The sequence below is a fragment of the Myotis lucifugus genome, unplaced genomic scaffold (assembly GCF_000147115.1).
Source record: "Myotis lucifugus unplaced genomic scaffold, Myoluc2.0 scaffold_161, whole genome shotgun sequence".
Lineage (NCBI taxonomy): Eukaryota > Metazoa > Chordata > Mammalia > Chiroptera > Vespertilionidae > Myotis > Myotis lucifugus.
In genome coordinates this window covers 2,665,189-2,686,607 of record NW_005871209.1, presented here as the reverse complement: position 1 = coordinate 2,686,607, position 21,419 = coordinate 2,665,189, and the positions used below count along the sequence as shown (strand labels likewise).

General features: G+C 43.4%; 1 protein-coding gene across 1 annotated transcript in view; it reads left to right on the top strand.

Moving 5' to 3' along the window:
- Positions 1 to 21,419, top strand: part of FAXC (failed axon connections homolog) — a 54,991-nt gene that overhangs the window by 18,234 nt on the left and 15,338 nt on the right. The window contains exons 3-4 of the mRNA XM_006095837.3: positions 1,237 to 1,460; positions 20,070 to 20,186. Coding sequence (XP_006095899.1) covers positions 1,237 to 1,460; positions 20,070 to 20,186 — 341 coding nt within the window. The remainder of the gene's footprint in view (positions 1 to 1,236; positions 1,461 to 20,069; positions 20,187 to 21,419) is intronic.

Below are 21,419 nucleotides of genomic sequence, written 5' to 3'. Positions count from 1 at the left end.
ACTGCTATATCAACCAACATAGGAGTTGAGATGACTGCTAATGCATCTTTTATTACTCATTAAGAGGAAAAACTAAATATCTTATGCCTGTAGCCTACAGCTACATTTTTCTCAGTCTTCAGTAGGAAACCCTTTAATTTTTTTAAAAAAAACAAAAACAACCACACATGTTTTTATTGATTTCAGAGAGAGGAAGGGAGAGAGAGAGAGAGAGAGAAACATTAATGATGAGAGAGAATCATCGTTCGGCTGCCTCCTGCACACCCCACACTGGGGATTAAGCCTGCAACCTGGCCATGTGCCCTGACCAGGAATCGAACTGCAATCTCCTGGCTCATGGAAACCTTTGATTTCTGTCTACCAACACTTAACCGTAAAGACATTCCTGCAGTTGCACAAGTACAGAGAACAAGATCAGCAAGGGTCTGGGTATCAGCCAGCATAACACAGGAACAGTGAATAGCCACCTGTTACATAGGGACACATGGGCAGGTGGGAAATGATCCCACCAAGTTCCTTTGGTGTTTGTATCCACGTTAGAGTCCTAGAGAACAGACTGAAGCAGAGAGTTGACTTTTTGGAGAGCGAGTTGTTAATGAAATACTTATAATTTATATAGTTTATTATAAACATGAACAGGTATACCTACTCCCTAATCCTTTCGCAAAGGCAAAAGGTTTCTTTAAAATAAAATTTTTTGTTATCATGAAATATAAAGTACATACACAAAGTATACAGAACAAAAATGTGCAGCTTGATTAATTAACAGAACATAACCTGTGTAACCATTGCTTTGACCACGAAAGGGAATGAAGCCAGCACCCCAGTCATTGCCCCCCCATTCCCTCCCTGCCATTGCCCCCCCTAGGTACACACTGTGCTGCCTAGAAGCCTTTCAAAGTGGGTTTCTACTTGTTTTTTGTGGGATTGCCTAAGAGAAAGCAGAAGCATGGCCTTGTGGGTGGGCGAGGGGGACGGTCTGCGGGCGGGTGGCAGGAGAGGTTTGGTGGAATGGCAGCACGGCATCGTTATCTGAGTTTCTTACTGTGTCTCCCACGCGCCCCAAGTCCAAGCATCCACTAGGGCCTGTGTAACACCTGCCATGCTTTTTTAGAAAAGCTGCAATGATTCAGTTCCTCCAGAGTGTTCCAAATCCTGACCCACGCGTGGGGAGTTGCCCTGTGGAGCTGCTATGTATCTAACGCACAGTAGTAACTTGTTTCCACACACTTCCAGGACGTTAGCTTATTGCCAGTGGGTGGACAATCTCAATGAGACCCGGAAGATGCTCTCTCTTAGTGGTGGTGGTCCCTTCAGCAACCTGCTGAGGTGGGTCGTGTGCCACATAACGAAAGGAATTGTGAAACGCGAGATGCACGGCCACGGCATTGGCCGCTTCTCAGAGGAAGAGATTTACATGCTGATGGAGAAGGACATGCGGTCTTTAGCAGGGCTTTTGGGTAACGTACCACACCTTCTATTCCATATTTTCTCTCCTTACTTTTGCATGATTAGTAGAGCACTGTTAGTTTACTGATTTAAAGTTCGATTTCGGTTGATTCTTTGCTTCCACGTGTAGGTTTCAGTCCCACCATGGGCTTAATTGTGCTGGGGAGGTCCCTCCAGGAATAGCGAAGAGCGGCGTGTGTCCAAGGGCGGGTGAGGGTGCTGAGAGTAGAGTGACCCACCCTCGTTCACCTGTTGGCTGCAGGTGGCTGGGCTGATGTGATTCTGTACTGGGCAGACTTGAGTCTTAGCTATAACGATTCATAAATATGATTTGAACTTAGCTTCTATGTGTGAAATGATGGCCTCTCCTGGGGACGACTCATGTACAGGGAGCCAAGCTCTCTATGTGACTAGTCATACGACCTAGTCCTTTGGGCTGCTGATTTTGTTTGGGGAGGGTGGGTTCACTGGCCCTCTCTCGGCACCCTCATCTCCATTCTGGAGCACGTTAGGGACCTCACCTCTAGGAAGTGGGGTTTGGGATTTGTTTTGTTGAAACCCTCCTGATGCCCTAGGAACTGGGGGCTGTGCTGGGTGTAACCTGCCCTCTGCAGGGTGACCCACTCTGGCTCCTTCCTGCTCCACATTTCAGATGCTTACTGGACCCGGAGTCCTCCCCTGAACCCCAGCATTGGTTCTCGGCAGCTTTGTTACATGGTGGTGTGGGGTGGTGGTGGGGCTGGCTGGGCTCCTACTCTAAACAGGCATTCGAAAGCACTGCCTGGCTTGAAGATTGACACTGTCTGGACCTTCTGGTGCTTTTCCTCCCTGAGCCAGGGGGGCCTGCCTGATGTGGATATGAGTGGAATCAGTCTCCTCCCGTTCCGTTGGATTGTTAGACTAGACACCCAGCCTCACAGAGCAGGTGTGCCGAGGGCCATTTCCTCCTTAGCAGTGGTTCTGTCCACTCCTGGCTTCCTCCCTTCCTCACCAGCTCATGCTGTTGGGAGCCCCAGCAAGCCAGGCATGGAGCCCTCGAAGTTAAGACTTATGCCAGTGACATGCTGCTCATCTCTCACAATTTAACAGTGGGGCTCCTTAACCAGAGAGGGGTGGTCATGACCTTTCTGGGGCATTTCTGGTTGGGAGAACTAGGGGGCAGGGTGCTAGCTGTATTAATGATGACTGTCAGTGTTTCTCTGGCATGTATGACTTGGAAATGCTTTCTCCCCAATTGTGGTGAGATGGGAGGTGAATGAATTGCTAATAGCTAGGCTGAATACCTGGCAAGTATTCAAGACAGCATCACCAATCTAGATGATTTTCTGCAAAGAAACAGTGGCTGCTCAGAAGCTGAGTGAGCTGGAGTTAGGTGCTGTTTGGGGCCCAATTGAACTCTCTCACAGAGGCACTTTTTTTTCTGCATTGAGGAGTGAGAAGCTCTTTGGCTGAATATCATAGTTTTTCTTACTAAATGAGGCAAAAATCATCTACTTCTCCCTACACCCAGGAACAGAGCTTACCTTTAATGCCCAATGCCTAAGGGACTCAAAATGCAAAATGACTTTCTGTTGGGATTGTTCAAGAGTTGGGGAAATTGCCCAGTCGGCATAGCTCAGTGGTTGAGGGTTGACCTATGAACTAGGAGGTCAAGTTCAATTTCTGGTCAGGGCACATGACTGGGTTGTGGGCTCGGTCCTTAGTGTGAGGTGTGCAAGAGGCAGCCGATCAGTGATTCTCTCTCATCATTGATGTTTCTATCCCTTTATCCCTTCCTCTCGGAAATCAATTAAAAAAAATATATATATGTAATTGTCCATGGATATGTTTGATTCATCAGGATAAATTAGATATTGATGTTTCAGTGTAATAGACATCAATGATTTGAACACCTCTATGTCCAGGAGCTGGGGAATTCAAAGACAAATTAGAGGTCGTCCCTGCTCTCAGGGAGCTTACAGTCCAGTGGGAGAGATGAGACTTTAAAGTATGAGTAGGAATGGATGGCCCTGAGATGGTGATCCATTTTCTTTTGTTTGGTTTTATGGCCTATGAGTTAAAAATGGCATTTACATTATTAAATTATGTGGACAAAAATGCAACTGAGATTAAATGTAGTCTGGGAACCCTAAAATGTTTACCGTCTGACCCGCCAGAGAAGTTCGCTATTCCCTGCCCTAGAGGAGGAGCCATGCACAAGGCGGGCTGTGCAGGTCGCAGGACAGGACGAAGCTCCACGCCTTTGGGGTTTCATACCTCTGCTCTGGGGACACAGCAGAAGCCGGATGGAATGTGGGGAGAACTAGGAGGCCATACAAGAGGTGGCCGTTGTGTTGGCCCAAGAAAGTAAACCAGGGGTGGGCAAACTTTTTGACTCGAGGGCCACAATGGGTTCTTAAACTGGACCGGAGGGCCGGAACAAAAGCATGGATGGAGTGTTTGTGTGAACTAATATCAATTCAAAGTAAACATCATTACATAAAAGGGTACGGTCTTTTTTTTTTTTAGTTTTATTCATTTCAAACGGCTGTATCCCGCCCGCGGGCCGTAGTTTGCCCACGGCTGAAGTAAACAGTCGTCCTAGTGAAGAAAATAAGGAAGGACCTTCCAGGCAAATAATGAGAAAGGGACTTATGAGCGAGGAGCATTTTAGGATCAAAATAGTTGTCATTGATTTAGATTTCCTGGGCTTTGTGAGTCGAGGTCATACCCTTCCTTAGGAGGCTGGCTCCCCAACAAAGAGATGTTAAAACTTCAGGCTGACATGCATAAGTACTTGAGGAGAAATGATCTCTTTTTGGAGCTGCTATTGAAAGAGCCAAGTAATAAAGTGGAATTTGTTAATGGAAGTCAGAAAAACAAGCTGTTTGCCAGCCAACTGTGCTTGACTAATGAAAAATGGATAGCACCCTTCTTCCCCGCCCAGCCTGAAGCCTTTATTAAGACAAAGATGGCTTGGGGAGCCTCTATTTTTCAGAGTCCTTGTTGACATTGGGTTGACACGTGTCAAAGAGCCAAATCTCTTGGTTATGTAAAAAATCAATAAAATATATGAAAAAAAAAAAAGAAAGAGTCTAGGGAGGCCAAGGAGTGCTTCCTTCCAACAGCAGTAAGACGAGTCACCTGCCATGCATGCGTCATGGCCACCCTTTTCAGCATGTATAGTTACAATGTGGTACAGCTTTTCAGGATGAATTAAAAAATAAAATAGTTTTTAAGTACATAGATATTTGATTGATCACTTCATTCTTAGTTAAATAATATATAAAAGATGAAAAGAAGCTTTTGTGATTAGTAATAGAAAATTTCTAGCCCACTCTTAACCAAAAATGCCTTTGGGGTTTCATACCTCCAGCCTGGGGAGCCTCACTGTGGTATAAAAGTGGTGCTATGGCTCAGGAAGTAAGTGGGCTGTGGTAGAGTGAGGGGACTCAGGGAAGGGCGTGTGTCAAGGAAAAGGTAAAGAGAGTATGGCTGCAATTATGCCTGGAAGTCTAGGCCAGAAATCTTTGAAAGGCAGGGTGCCACTTTGCAGAACCCCTTAGCCCTCTGAGAGAAGGCTAAGAGAAGGGAGAGCCAGTCTCAGTGAGCCAGGACTCCAAAGGAGGAAGCTGGGATCTAGGAAGAAACAGATTAGGGAAGGGAATGTGGTCACTATAATAAGGGAGCTGCCCTCTTTAGGGAGTGTGCCTTTCTTGTCTCTACTGGCCCCTAGAACTCAGGCTGGGGTCACAGTCTGCAGAATAGGGGGGGTGGGTATTGGTGATAATTCAGACTTTTACAAAGGAGTCTTAAGGAAGCTGTGCATTTATCTGATGGCAATAAAGCAGCACAGACTACTAAAGTTGAATGTTTCTTTGCTTTTAATTGAACTGTTATAGACCCTATGGGGTGACACAGTAGTTATCTCATGAGAAAACCAAATGCATGATTGGTAAATGAAATTGGTTTGGGAGAGATAATTATATAGGGGGAGGATAATAAAAATATGGTTTCAGTTATGAGGCTCAGCTGTGCACCATTGATGAGCAATAAATATGTGTTGGGTGAAGGAAAGAGCTAATGAATGTCAGGGTGCATTTAGCAGACAGCCAATCTGGATTTCAGCATCTGTGGACCTGGAAGTACTTTCTGAGCAAAAAATTGAAATTTGTAAATGCATTAAGAGGTGGAATCAGAAATAGTGATGGGTTCTCCAGGTGGCATCTGCAATTTCCTATAGAAGGATATACTTTTCTGTCATGGCTAGAGACTTAGAAGGGAGAGTATCCTATATAATAAAAGACTAATATGCAGATTGTCCCCTCGACCCAGAGTTGGACCAGGGGACAGGGCCGGCCGGCCAACCTCCCGTGAACCCTTCCCCAGCTGGCCCGGCCCGATCAGCCCAGATTGGGGCCGGCTGGCTGGATCCCACCTGTGCACAAATTCGTGCACCAGGCCTGTAGCCCTATATAATAAAAGGCTAATATGCAAATCGACCAAACGGCAGAATGACCGATCGCTATGACACGCACTGACCACAAGAGGGCAGACGCTCAATGCAGGAGCACTGCTCAGCCAAAAGCCAGGCTCACAGCTGGCAAGTGCAGCGATGGTGGCTCACAGCTGGCGAGTGCAGCGATGGTGGCAGGAGCCTCTTCTGCCTCCGTGGCAGTGCTCCCAGAGGGAGCAGACCAAAGCCGTCAGTAGGACATCCCCTGAGGACTGTGAGAGGGTGCAGGCTGAGGCTGGGATGAGGGACTCCCCTCCCCCTACCCCAGTGCATGAATTTCGTGCACTGGGCCTCTAGTACTTGTAAAATTGGAATTCAGACAGAAGGGCAATGCCTTTGACTGAGGCTGTGTGAGTCTGGCTATATGGTCAACACACAAAGGTGTGCCGGGCTCTTTGTGGGGGTTGAAGAGACAGTGGTGAACAAGTTGGGCACAGCTTTGAGAGACTAGAGCTGTCACTGACAGAGGATGCTTTAAAGAGCTAAGCAGTGAGCTATGGTGTCAGGAGGTTGGAGTTCAGTGGGATACCTAAAGGTTTTTTTAAGGGTATAAAGTTAAGTGACAGCAAGGAAAAAGTAAAAATACTTAACTCATAATTTGCTTCTAGATAAGAATTGAAATATAAACTAGGTGAGAAGGTCACAAGAGAGCACTTCAATAATTGTAAACAACTAACAGACTAATAAGCAAACTAATTATTTAAATACTATTTTTTGTATTAGTTATATACCAGGTGCTATGCGAGGTTCCTGGGAAACAAAGATGAGTGAGAATGGTCTCTGTCTTCAAGAAGCTTATAATCAAGTCCTAGGATGTGAAAAATGTCCCAATGATGTATTAAGATGTGAAAAATTTCCCATGTGATCTTGGAACTCTGATTGTAGTCTTTCAGAAGTGGAGGGTTAGGGAAAATGTCAGAAGATGGAGACAGGAAATTGTTCCAGTTTCTAAAAGGGGAGGGAGAAGTAGAGTCGCATAGTGAAATAAAAAAAAATACTAGAATGAATTATTAAGTAGATAGTTTTCATGAAGGACTATCATTGGCTCATTATGAATAAATCACTGTCTCTTCCTGACTTGCTGGAATTACTGGTTGGATCGACCATCTCTTGATTTCTTTAAACCATAGGACACCATCTGTCATGATATTCTTGTCGAGGTTTGTTGAGTGCTCTGGTGGGGAGGAGAGGGATTTCACCTGGAGCAGCGTTTTCCTAAAGAGATTTAGGGAGGAGAGGGATTTCACCTGGAGCAGCGTTTTCCTAAAGAGATTTACAAAGTGACAGTAGAAGGAAGATTACCACCTTATGCATTGTAAACTGTTATCTTAAGGTTATTTTTGTTTTCTGATTCTTTACTCACTTGTAAGAAACATTTTTTCCCTTTGGATTTTTCCTAATTATGTTTCTTAGGTGAATTGGTGCTCCAATCCTTTGTCCATTTTTTAATTGAATATTGGGGTTTTTCTTTAAAATAGAATTGATATACTTATATATCACAGATACAGTCTCTGAGTGACATTTGAGGCTTGGAATCTTAAAGACTTTTGTGACTCACGGTCATCCTCTTCAACCCCAGCTCCACTGTAGGCATTCACAGTGCTGTAGGTATTCACAGTGCTTGTGTGGACCTTCTGGCCAACACCTCAGAGCCTTGAACCCTGTCCCTGCAGTGAGCTGCCTTTTGCCATAGGCCAGCTCCAGGCTCAGGCAACACCTGGGCTGTCTGACGTCTGACCAGGACTCAGAGCCTGCCAGCATGCTCTCTCTTATACCACCCAGTTTTGCTTTTTAGCTCCAGTAGAGTGGTTCATCTAAAATGCACATCAGACCTGTAAGCTCTCAATCATTTCAGACTAAAATCCAAATTCCTTTTCTTCACAATCTGAGTTCTACTCACATCTCTCTCCTTATTTCTTCCTTCTCCCTACATGCACCTTGATTCCCACCGCACGAAGTTACCCTTGGGTCCCTGAAGCCCACTGTGCTGTTTTTCAGCTTCATGCCTTCCCATAGGCTTCCCTTGCCTTGCTTAATTTGACAGATTCTCAAGACTTACTTCCACTTACTTAAAAACTTCTGTCCTCCCCAACCCCCTCCAACCTCATGGGGCTCCCTACATTGGGCCTTTCTCTCCTCTCCTGCTCCATTCTCTGCATTCTTCCATCATGGAAGTACGACATTGTGTACTACATTGTACTTCTCCAGCCTCTTCCTGTGCTTCTCCCCTCCCCTGACTATCCCCCAACCTGGCCTGTGGACGTTGTCATTTTGAAGGAATTGGCTCTAACCCTGGTATCTAACAGGAGGCCTGGTAAATAATAGGCAGTCAATAACTATTTGCTGAATGAATACTAACTTCCAAAAGGAATTCGAGGCAATCCACATATAAGACAGGGAAATATACTAGTATTCAACATTAATACAAAAATTTTAGGAACCAATTTAGAAAAAAAATTGTGTTCTTGGAATGAGTATTTCTGTAATCGGGCACAATTTAACTTTGAGTGTTTTGGCTCCGAAGATGAAATGGGAAATGTATGGGGCAGGTTTGCATTTATTTTCTAGGAAAAGAAAACACACAATTTCTTTTTCAATTGGGACAATTTTTTTTTTATCCTGAATTCTAGGAAGAAATTCTTCAATGCATGTTACATAAGGGAGATTGGATTTCCTTAAATACAGTGCTTTTGAATATAAACATTTGTAAAAATGTTCTTAATGAAAGCTCAAGGTTTAACATTGAATTGCAGCTCCAAAGGCATTTGTTTGGGGACCTACTTTAATATAATTCCAATATTTTTTCTGATATAATTTATTATAGAGGTGGAGCTTAGAGAACCTAGAGGTTTTGATAACTTACTCTACAACCATTGCACAGTTACCTCTTACTGGTAGATCCACTTTCTAATGTTATTTTTTTTGCAAGAAGGGGTTGAGGGCAATCTTTGGCTGGTCCTGAGTCAGCTATTTTATGTTTAATTCCTTAGTGACTACCAGAGGTATACTCTTCCATGTTGTTGGATAAAGAGAGTTCTTCTTGCATTAGGTGGTCCAGCCTTGGACATTCTCTCAGGAGAATTTAAGGGCTGACTTGCTGTGCTGCCTGGTTAGAAGGCCATCTTGCTTTCATGGAAGGTGAGCTATAGCAGTATGGAGCAAAGTCAAACTAGTTCTTCATGAACTATTAGCTCAAGTACCTATACAAGCCCTTGGGTGATCCCCAGAGTTCTGCATCCTAGAGTCCTATACTATCAAGTATTTAGAGGGATAATTGTGGTTTAAACAATTTAAGGGCAAGGTATTATAATATAGTTGTCATTCACTGAAAAATGTATTTATTGAGTACTGACTATATGCTGGGCACTAGGATGGGTACTGGAGGATCCAGTTTTAACTCTCAAGTGGTGATTTATAGTGTGATTTCTTTCACTGATTTTACAATTTAGACAAAAATCACAAGAGAACCACTCTGATGAGACTGTCAGGGTATCCAGGTACCAATAAACCTCCAAATAGCTAAGTTCATTCACCTGTTAAAGGAGGGTCACTCAGCATTGTCCATTTAAACATTGGAGGATGACTGCCAAATGTTATAATTTAAGATTTAACATTTTTTCCTTGACCCATTATTAGTGAACAAGATCCATTGGTTTGGATTTTTTAAATGAATTTTTTTTCAAGCATACAGAAGAGTGGACGAGTAGTCCAATAAATAGCTTTTATAACCATCACTGCAATTTAATAGTTGTTAACATTTTGTCACAATTTTTTCAATTATTTTTTTGGGCATGTGTGTGTGGATGTATTTTACAGAAAATCCAGATATGATGATGTTGAACCTCCAAATACTTTTGTGTGTAGCTCTGATGTTTTTCTCCTGCAGTGGGCAATCTTTGAGATGGCCACCAATGATCTCACCTCCCAGGGTTCTTCCCCTTGTGTAATCCCCTCGCTTGGACTTATTGATTTGCTTCAACAAATAGAATATGGCAGAAGCAATAGGATGTCCCTTCCAAGATTAGGCCACAAGAAGACAATAGCTTGCATCTTGGGCATCCTCTCTAATGCTCTTGCTCACTCACTCATGTGTGCTAATGGAAGTGAGCTCTTTTGTGAGCTGCTCAATGGAGAGGTCCACCTGGCAAGGACCCATATCTCTGGCCAAGAGCCAGCGAGGACTGAAGCCTGTTAACACCCGTGTGAATGAGTGTGGAAACAGGTTCTCCCCGAGTCAGGCCTTGAGTGACATCTTGATTGCAGCCTGTGAAAGACCCTGGCCCAGAGGCACCGGGCTAAGGCTGCATAAATTCTTGGCCCACAGAAACTGTGAGGTAATAAGTGTTTGTTGTTTTAAGCTGCTAAGTTTTGGGGTAATTTGTTATTCAGTTAGCAATAACTAATGTACCTACATAGCTCCAACCCCATTAATCCCAGTAGGTACCTCCTGGAGCAGCTGTTGTGTTTGAAGAGTAAAGCCATATTGTCAGCAGAAAATTTCTTTTCCTGCCAAGGTGGGTTGTGGGCACCAGATCTCAGTTGCCCCAAGTTATTTAGATGAAAGGTTTTACATCACTTAGAAGTAGAATCTTATTCAATCTGTCAAGAGACAAATATTACTACCTATTCCGATTCTAGCATGAGTATTCTCAGCTTAGCTGTGAAGAAACCTGAATCTATTCAAGATTATGGAGCTTGGCACACAAGTTTTCTGTTTCTGGATTCACTAACCTTTGAGGAAGCAGTCTGCTCTGGGGAGAGTTATAGGGAACATTCTTAACCATTTAATAGTCAAATACATGGATAATAGCTTTCAGTAGGGAAATAAGGCCTCCTACAGTAGGTGATAAAAAAAGTCCTACACTTGAAGCATCATACAGAGTTTTGATCTGATGCCCAGCATACTCATGAGTATGTCATTTGAGAAAGTGTAGGACTTCCATTGTAAGTAATGAGGTCAATAGTAATTTGATTTCTTCCCAAGGGGCCTGTGTCTATTGAGTAAATAAGTAAGGTCCACCACTGTGGGCAGGTCCTAAACAGTTTTTTTTTAAAAATATATTTTATTGATTGTTTACAGAGAGGAAGAGAGAGGGATAGAGAGTTAGAAACATCGATGAGAGAGAAACATCGACCAGCTGCCTCCTGCACATCTCCCACTGGGGGTGTGCCCGCAACCAACGTACATGCCCTTGACCGGAATCGAACCCGGGACCCCCCAGTCCACAGGCCGACGCTCTATCCACTGAGCCAAACCGGTTTCGGCCCTAAACAGTTTTGATGGTTAAAAAGCTTTACCAGTTTTTTAAAAAATATATTTTTTATTGATTTCAGAGAGGGAGAGAGAGAGAGATAGAAACATCAATGATGAAATAATCATTGCTTCCTGCACACACCCCTACTGGGGATTGAGCCTGCAACCTGGGCATCATTGCCTTCTGCACGCCCTCTATTGATCCTTGACTGAAATCGAACCTGGGACCCACAGGCTGACGCTCTATCCACTGAGCTAAACCAGCTAGCGTTCTTTACCAGGTTTTGATAACTGCTCAGAAGTTTGAAAGTGGATGAGGATATTGGGATCCATAAAATAAAGAAAAATCCTTTGGAAATGTGAAGTCTGTTTGCTTGACCCTGATGGCCAAACACCACACCTTCCATTAGAATCTATTACTATTCAGCTTTCTTAAAGGAAGGATACGTTTCTTATAAAAGGATTTGAACTTGAATTTCAACATGACATTGAGTTCTGTCTGATGTGTTTTTTATGGACTATACCAGACTTTAGGGGGCTACCAGATAGTCTTTATTGGATAAAGAGAGAGAATAGCTGATTGCCCAAATACAGGACAGCCAAGACAGAAATGAAATTAAGGGGAAAACTTCTCCTGGGATGTAGTTTGAGGTGAGTGCTCTGTATTCTTCATTCTCAGGAGGTGTATTTGGGAAAGTGAAACTGGGGAGCCCTATATAACTTTTGTTGTTGCTAATCTTCACCCGAGGATATTTTCCCATTGATTTTTAGAGAGTGTGGAAGGGAGGGGGAAAGACAGAGAGAGACACACATTGATTAGTTGCCTCTGGCATGCTCAGAGCACCAGGGATTGAGCCTACAACTGAGGTACATGCCCTTCATTGGAACTGAGCTCGTGACCCTTCAGTCCGTGGGCCAGATGCTCTATTCATGGAGCCAAACTGGCTAGGGCCCCATATAACTCTTATACCCCTTAAATCGCACCATTTCAGTCAAATATGTAGTCAGACACAGAAATAACAATATTGCAGCAACTTAAAGAAGAGCGACAAATAGCTCTGGCCAGCTCACAGTTGATTGAGAACAAAGGTTGCTGAATTGAATCCCAGTCAGGACACAGGCCTGGGTTGCATGCTCGATCCTCTTGGGGGTATGATGTTTCTCTCTCCCTCTCTCTCTAAAATTCAATTAAAAACTTAAAAAACAAAACAAAAACGAAGGCTGGTCGTCAATGGCCAGTAACACTGCATCATCGTTAGACATGTTCTCTAAGACTGCCAGGAGCTGTTGTTTAATGTTATTAAATTATATTAATAAATGAGTCTGAGCAGGCATTTGCCTCCTCCTGAGAAATACTTTCCTAATCTAGATTTCCTGTGTGCATTTTCCCATAACTGCTGGAAAGTTTTCTAAAATTATAATATATGCCCATAGAGGCTTTGAGTGGAGTTCAGGAGGTGCTCATGAGGACTGAAGTACAGAGAAGCAAGGGCAACCTGTTCCTTGTAGTGGGGAATGTATGTATTTCTGAGTTTCATCATAGGGGGTTTTAAGAGCCAGGATGTCAAAGAGAAGACTGGGAGGAAGAGGTGAGATGATTTGTTTTGATGGTCAGTGGGAAATGGATCAGGATAGTTCATACAAGTTGAAAAAAAAATCTCTCTTGTGTGTTCTTTCAGAGAATCTTATAGGAAATTGCAGGACTATCTAATTGCATCCATAATGAACTCTGAGGAGAGATTAAATTTAGGGGCTTCTTCTGTTGTCCCCCTCACCCATTTTTATCTTTTCCCAGAGTGTGAGCCAATTGGTGCAGCTAGTAGATGGCAGAAAGTTGTCAAAGTTGATGATTTTAATTCTGAGATTTATTCATAGGACCATGAATAACCTCACATATAAGATACCACCTCCTATCACCATCCCCCGCCCCAGCTGAAAGAATGAATACTCAGTGATTTTAGACTATGCTGGGAATATGAACAGGAGCTCTTTAAAGGAAGTGGCCAGTCATATTATTTCCGACAAAGAGAGTTTGATCAGGAGTATAAGAGAGAACAGAAAGGAGATTTTATTTTCTCTGTAGCTTTGGGAGAGTCACATGTACCAAGAGCTTAACGAGTGAGTGTGTTCTTTGAAGCCTGCCTGGCAAGATTACTGTGCCCTGTGCTGTCCTTGGGGGAAGTACTTAAAATCTTTGTTTCTCAATTTTTCTTAAATTCCCATTTAATTAAAGGTGAGAGGAACAATTAGAAATATGAATGGTGTCCACATTAACTTCACGGAAATAATCTGTTTAAAAATTACATCCGTGCTCTAGTACAGGGGACTCTATGTAGGTGAAAGACAGAATTACTTTGTTTCTTAGACTAACAGAAAATGAGTGCTTGAAAATATGGCTGTTCTCTTTAATTTCTCTCTTGAACTTATATTTTCTAGCAAAGCCAGTCTTTTATCTTTTATATGTACAGAACTTGAAAATTTAGCTAAATGGTGTAAGTGGAGCTGATAGTGAGCATTAGCCGATGGTGACTAATTCTGGGAACAGAATTCATAATGGAGGAAGCAGATGTGATGCAGAGGTTCATTTCTATAGCAATTTTTAGTGTTTGGAAATAAACTTTTTACCCACTATTCCACAGTGATATATGTGAAAACAAGTAATCAACTTTTACTTAGAAGTATGTTAGTGGAGACTTACTTTCTCAGGAATAGGAAATATGGCCATACATTCTTTGTGTGATTCCAAAGGAAAGAACCAGGATCAATGGTGGAAGTTCTAAGACACGTTTTGTCTCAGTATCAGGAGTTATCTAACCATAGAATAGTTTTCCCTGCCCATGAAGTAATGGAGACATTCCTAGTGGGCTGGGGTTGAGGAATGTGGGGTAGGGAAGTGGGAAAAGGGATTTCTACACTGGGAGAGATGTTAGACTGCTTTTGTCCACAGGCAGTACTTGTTCTGATTATTGGTGATGACTATAAAATAATTCCGTAAGTTAGAATAGCACCTTTTTGCTTGCAAAATGCTTTCACGTTTTCACATTATTATAGATATACTAGAGGCCCGATGCACGAAATTCGTGTAAGGAGCTTGGCCCTCGCAGCCCTGGCTTCGTCCGAAAGGATGTCCGGAAGGTTGTTCAACTGTCTGGTCTAATTAGCATATTACGCTTTTATTATTATAGATATTTAAATCCTCACCCAAGGATGTTTCTTGATTTTAGAGAGAGAGAGAGATTGATGTGAGCGAGCAACATCAATTGGTTGCTCCTCCCCTCTCCCCCGTATGCACCCCAACCCCAACAGGGGATCAAATCCACAACCTAGGTATGTGCCTTGTCTGAGAATTGAATGGGCAATCTTTTGGTACATGGGATGATGCTCAACCAATGAGCCACACCAGCCAGGGCTCTAGTGGGACTTTTAAGGCTCACATTGCTCTTTGCTTTTCTCCTCTTTTTCCCTTGGTTCCCCTGCTTACCAAACCCAGCGTGTATCAACTCTGCACCTTGCTTGTTCTCTCAGTTGGGCTTGAATCTTCAGCCATCCCTCAGTGAGTCTGATGTATCTTGAGCCCCTCACCTCCCAGGGTTCCTGGTATATTCAGCCTTCATTTGCCCTCACCAGAGGTTCCAGTCCACACGTCCAACCTGGAGACTGACAGGGAGTTACAGGTACTCAGATATTTCTCAGCTGCTTCTGTTCATCCCTACGGAAGCCAGTGGGGTGATTCAGCTACTGCTCCTAGGAAAAATGGCCATACATTCTTTGAGTTATTGCCCATGCCTGCTTCTTCAGAACCCTTCAGAAGTGCCCTTAATGCTTTGGTTTTGCTAAAACCCTTGGATTGTGAGATCTGGGATCACTGGGAAGACCTGGGAGTGCTCAGACTTGAGACTTCAGCTTGGTTTGGCTGTCTCTAAGCAGTCAAATCTAAATTCAGGTTCCCTCTTAAAAACACTTCCTGCCAAGGCCCTGAAGGCCGAAGCTGAAACAATTTGAGCAACAAAATAAATAATGAGAGTACTGGATTATGAGCCACAGAATAAAATAATTATCCATAAGTGCATACTTAACATAAATAAATAATTGAACACATTAGTAAATGAGGGATGAAGTGAACAGTAGACATTTAATCAATACATGTAGAAGGAATGAGATAGAAAATCTTGATTAGGCAAACACTACGGAAGTAATTGTTTCAGATAACATCCACCAATGGGTGTTAAAAAATCAAAGGGCCAACGTTTTTGGACAAACAGGAGATTTATACAGTCTCAAAATATCTCTCCTAAGATTATTAATCGCAAAAGGAAAAATAGTACCATGACAGTGTGGAACCTCACAGACACTACCTTTATCACATGGTCAAGGTTAACATCTCCAGTGATGAGACATGGACATTATGGACCCTCTGATTTGATGCTCTGAGAAGGTGTATTAGTCAGGGTTCCCAGAGAAACAGACCAATAGACTATATGAAAAAAAATTTAGTATAAAGACTTAGTATAAGGAGTTGGCTCATGCAATTATGGAAGCTGACAGTCCAAAGGTCTGCAGGGTGAGTTGGCAAGCGTGGACCCAGGATGGCTGATGGTGTGGTTTGAGGCAGGAAAAGCCATGTCCCAGTTGGAAAGCAGTCAGGAAGGAGGGGTTCTTTCTTGCTTGGAAGAGAGTCAGCCTTTCTGTTCTAGTCAGACCTTCAACTAATCAGACAAGGCCCACCCACATAAGAGAGGGAAATCTGTCTCACGCAGTCTACCACTTAAATGTTCATCTCATCCAAGACACCCTCACAAAAGCACCCAAAATAATGTTTGACCAAATAACTGAGCACTTCATAGCCTAGTCAAGTTGGCAAAAAAAAATTAACCACTACAGAAGGGTACAGTAATACTTATCTGGTATTCTCACCAAAAAATACATGACCTAATCTAATCATAAAAAAACTTAGACAAACCCAGATTGGTGAACATTTTACAAAAGAACTGACCAGTATTCTTTAAAAGTTCAAGGTTATGAAAGAGAAGGGAAGACTGAGCAATTTCATAGGTCGAGGAGAAAGGAGGCCTGACAACTAAATGCAATGTGAGCTCATGGACTGGATCCCGGAATGGAAAAGAACATTAGTTGAAAAACTAATAAAATTTGAATGATGTCTATAGTGCAGTTAATAGTATTGTATTAATGTTAATTTCCTAGTTTTGATAAATGTACTGTGGTTATATAAAATGTTAATATTAGCAGAAGGTGGTTGAAGAGTACACGGCAACTCGGCTATTTTTATAACTTTTCCGTGAGTCTAAAATTATTTAAAAATGAAATGTTTTTAAAATGCTACCTGCCATTGGGTACTCTAAGGACTTTTTAGTAACAGGATATTTTTATATTCTTTAAATTTATAAATGTTGTGTGTGTATACACATATAATTTTGTATCTACCATTCACTATTTCCACAGATGATAAATTTCATCAGTTTTGTTTGCTAGCACCTTTTAAAAATATATATTTTTACTGATTTCAGAGAGGAATGGAGAGGGAGAGAAAGATAGAAACATCAATGATGAGAGAGAATCACTGATCAGCTGCTTCCTGCATGCCCCACACTGGGGATTGAGCCCGCAACCCGGGCATATGCCCTGACCGGGAATCGAACTGTGACCTCTTGGTTCATAGGTCGATGCTCAACCACTGAGCCACTCTGACTGGGCTGTTTGCTAGCACCTTTAAAAAACCCTGAAACTTCTGCTCCCTCTGTATTCTGTATTCCTCATGGTAAAGCATCTTTTTGTAAACATCCACAGCTCAGCCCTCCTGTTGCTCCATGGGGTCTTAATCGCTGAGATGATGGCCCACGAGGCATATTAGGCAGAGCAAAGAGCTATGGGCTGGAAGTCAGGGACCTGGGTGCCAGCATTCTTAGCCTGGTTCTGTTACCAACTCAGTGTCCTTCCAGTTCTAGTGTTCTGAGGCCCGTGGCAAAGTTGGGCTGAAACCTACATGCGCTAGTTCATGTACGGTTTCAAATTATTATATTTTTTATTATTTTTTCTTTTTATCAACATCCTATGTGTTCCATTTTTAGGTTTCTGAAGTTGTTTTTTTTTTTTTTAAATCAGTTTTTCCTCTTGTCTTGGATTGTACAGTGGACTTCATAGATTTCTCTCAGCATTGCACCCTGAGACTTTTTAGCAATTTGAGATAATTTCTTTTTCCCTTTTGATCAGAAAGAAGTTCTCCTCTATCTTTTCTTCTCTGTGAAACAGTGTGTAGCCCTTCTCCTAATAGTACTAAAATCCTCTTGTGGCTTCCAGTTGGTGGGCTTCCTTGCATTCAGGCCTTGAATGGGCTGAGCCTGTCACAGCTCCCAAGGGAGCACTGGCTGGCACACCCCTCCTATCCTTGCAGGATGATGGTATAAGAGCTCTAGGCCGGGGTCCTTCTGCCTTCTGCATCACTGATGCCAGCAAGGGGGTGGCTGAGGCACGGAGCCAGCAGGATGCACTATTAAGCAGTAACGGACACTCTTGAGAACAAATTATATACTTGGCTTTTTAAAAACATTTTTAAAAATATGTTTTCATTGATTTCAGAGAGTGGAAGGGAGAGGGAGAGAGAGATAGAAACATCAGTGATGAGAGAGAATTATGGACCAGCTGCCTCCTGCATGCCCCCTACTGGGGATTGAGCCTGCAACCAGGAATCGAACTGTGACCTCCTGGTTCATGGGTAGATGTTCAACCACTAAGCCACACTGGCCAGGCATATATTTGGCTTTTCTTTGTTCTTGTAGCCTGGGTAGTATTTTTCCCTTGTATTCCCAGTATTTGGGTAGTGGGTTTAGATCCCAGGTAAAGACTCAAATGTTGGATGAGTTGGTTGGCAATGGAAAACACCTAAGGGCTCTAGCATGGACACCTTGCTTGTCCTCACCAGAAAAGACAATTTGGTAGGTTTAGTATATTGTACTATTGTAGGTTATTCCCTGGTCCCTGTGGAAAATAGAGTAGAAATACATTTTTAAAAATTGCCTCCAGCTCCATATGGTGGCCTTGTTGTTGTTTTAGTTTTTTGAAATCGAGATGTAATTGATGTATATATAATATTGTGCAAGTTGGGACGTACACCTTATTGATTCGATATATGTATATATTGCAATGTAATTACTACCGTAGGATTCACCAGCACCTTTATAATAGCATCAATTTGTTAGATTGCATTTCCCTCCTAGTTTGCCTGTGTGTTGTCATCAGGTATTTAATTTTCTCAGCTTGACACTCAGGAACAGAGAAACAGGCAGATATTTGTAGAGTACAGCATGTAGAGCCATGCCTGACGTGTAGGAAACACTGTATTAGAGTTTGCTAAATAAAAATAAGAAATTACCCTTACTTTCAAAGAGCTTACCATTTAGTTGGAAAGATAAAATGAACAAATGAAAAACAACCAATATATGGTTCAAGAAATTGAGGTTAATTGGCATTAAATGACTTAAAATTCTATAGGGTTATACGTGTAAAAGTGAGATTTGAACACAGGGCTGTCTGAATTAAAAGCTACTGTTGCCACCAGATAAAGTGAACACAGAAAGCTTTGAAGCTGAACCTCATAAGATGATAGTCTTTATCATATGGAGGGAAGTGAGGAGCACATAGGTTTTGGGGGAGCAGAAGAGGGGTAAGTTCAGCATGAGCAGTAGGAAGCATAAAGTGTCCTGGGGACTGTGGGGTGTTCCTTAGATTTACTAGAGAAAGGGAGGCATGTGGAATAAAACTGGAACATGGGTTGGAGGCCGAGTATAATGAGCTTGAATTCATAGTTAAGTTTGGACTTTTACTTTATAACCCATTTTGTAAACCATTAAAGGTATTTGTGAAAGGGAGGGATATGATGAAAGTGTCTTAGAGAGTTACATTCAGGGGTATGGGATGGACTGGAGATCCAGAGGGGCTATTGTCATGAGAGCTAATGTTTACTGAGTCACCCAGATATGGTGCTATGTGCTCTACATGCATTATGCCATTTACTCCTCACAGCAGCTCTAAGAAATGGGCACTGTTAATATCATCTTTATTTTCCAGATGGGAAAACTGAGGTTTTAAGAGTTTTAAGACCAGGCTCCCACAGTGAACTAGGTGGATCACTTCCACCTGTGCTGCCTCTACATGCTATAGCACCTGACGGTGGCCCAGGAGACAACCTAGGTCAGATGTGATAGTCAAGGTGACAAGGCCTGAACTAGGTCAGTAGTGGTGGAAAATGAGAGATGGGAGCAGCAGTGTGAAACTTCCTGTAATTTTATAGCTTTTCTTTATGTAGTGTTTCCCATGGAGCTGGTCCTTAGTGGTGAGAACCTTGCCAAGACCAAGGAGGCTTCATGGAAAACCTTGCCTCCAAACTTCTTAACTAACTTAGGCCTCTTGTTTTCCCCAAGGAAATGTATGAAATTAATAAAGTAAGTGCTGAGTTTGGTGTGCTTGGCTTGGGTTACTTTTGAGATGGTTGAAAGCAAACTTCCAGGTGTTCTCAAGCTTTAATCACTAGAATTGGAGACGAAGAGGTACCTCCAGGTCTGTGGGTGATCTGTTGTCCTTTTTTTCCACGAAACCTCCTCCCTTATCTGTTTATCTTGACATCTTCCTAGTTACTTCCCTGCTTTGCAATTGTTTGGGTTAATATATCACAGAATTGTTCAATTTGTTTTACTTTTGTTTCTCATTTTTTTGAAAGAAAGAGGGGTGCATGCATTTTGACTCTGCAAATCTTTTGATTCACAGTTAAATGAGCACATAATGCAAGTGTGCTGAGTGCCGTGTGACCTTGCGGGGCAGCACAGGCCAGCAGTGACCTCTCTGTTCTGTCTGCTGCAGGTGATAAGAAGTACATCATGGGGCCCAAGTTCTCCACTCTCGACGCCACCGTCTTTGGACACTTGGCACAGGCAATGTGGACCTTACCTGGGACGAGACCTGAGCGGTTGATCAAAGGCAAGCACTACGAACCTCTTCGGGTTTTGAGAGTTGCTGGGAGGGTGCAGGGTAGGAGTAACACAATGGAGAATTCTAGGCTGATGCCTGGGAGCTTGATGGAGACAGCAGGCGGTGGTATCCAGGGCCAGGGTGTTTTCTGTGATCAGCATATGTACGGGTGGAGGAGATACTGGGCTTCTCACCTGCCGTCTTGTTCATGTTGTGTTCTGGCAAAGCCGACACAAATCTTGCCATGTCTACACCGGGGCTTTTCTCCCAGCTCTTACGTAGTGACATAACACTTGTTGCTGAAATATGGCTTGAGTTCTGCCTAGTGCCCTTGTTTTGTTGGTCTTCATTATTTTCTTTGGGACGGTGGTAGTTGACCACTTTCTGGTGTGTCCACTGCTGCAGCAAGCACAGTGGGCTGATGGACTCACTGCTCCTTTTGTCTCACCTGATCTTAGATTTTTCACATGTAGGTGAAAGTACACTATTCTGTGTCGTTTGAGTTCAAAGCACTCCTTTCTCCTATTTCAGTAGTGTCTATAGATCAGACAGACAATGAGGAAAGTGTCAATAAATGCTTTGTAAGTCTGGTCTATGCAAAGTTTTATATTAATACTAGAGGCCCGGTGCATGAATTTGTGCATGGGGGGGGGGGGCTGCGGGAGGCTGGCCAGCTGTGGGGGAGGAACCGTGGGAGGTTGGCCACCGGCTCCCAAGGAGGGAGCCGACCCTCGGCCCCCATGGGAAAGTGGCGCGTCCTCCGCCACTGACCACTGGTTCCCTGTCCCAGCCTGGCCTGAAGGCCCCGATGGGGTTGGGAGAGGAGGTGATGGTCCCCAGCCAGGTGTGGAAGGAACAGACGCCAGATGCTGATGTCGCCATCGGTGCCCCGCCACCGCGAAGTTCCCCGCCTTCCCCCCTCCTCCTTCCTTCACCACCATGCCACCACCACTGTGGGGCAGGCGGCACCTGGAAAAGGGAGAAGATGGGAGCGAGACAAACGCTTATGTCGAGGGCTGACTTTCAATAGATTGCAGCAAGGGAGCTGCTCTGCTATGTACGAAACCCCAACCCAGAAGCAGGTCTCTACGAATGGCTTAGCACCAGGAGCTGATGGGGGCCAGCCAGCCAGGGGGAGGGGTTGCGGGAGGTTGGCTGTGGGAGTGCACTGATCACCAGGGGGCAGCTCCTGTGTTGAGCGTCTGCCCCCTGGTGGTCAGTGCGTGTCACAGCGACTGGTTG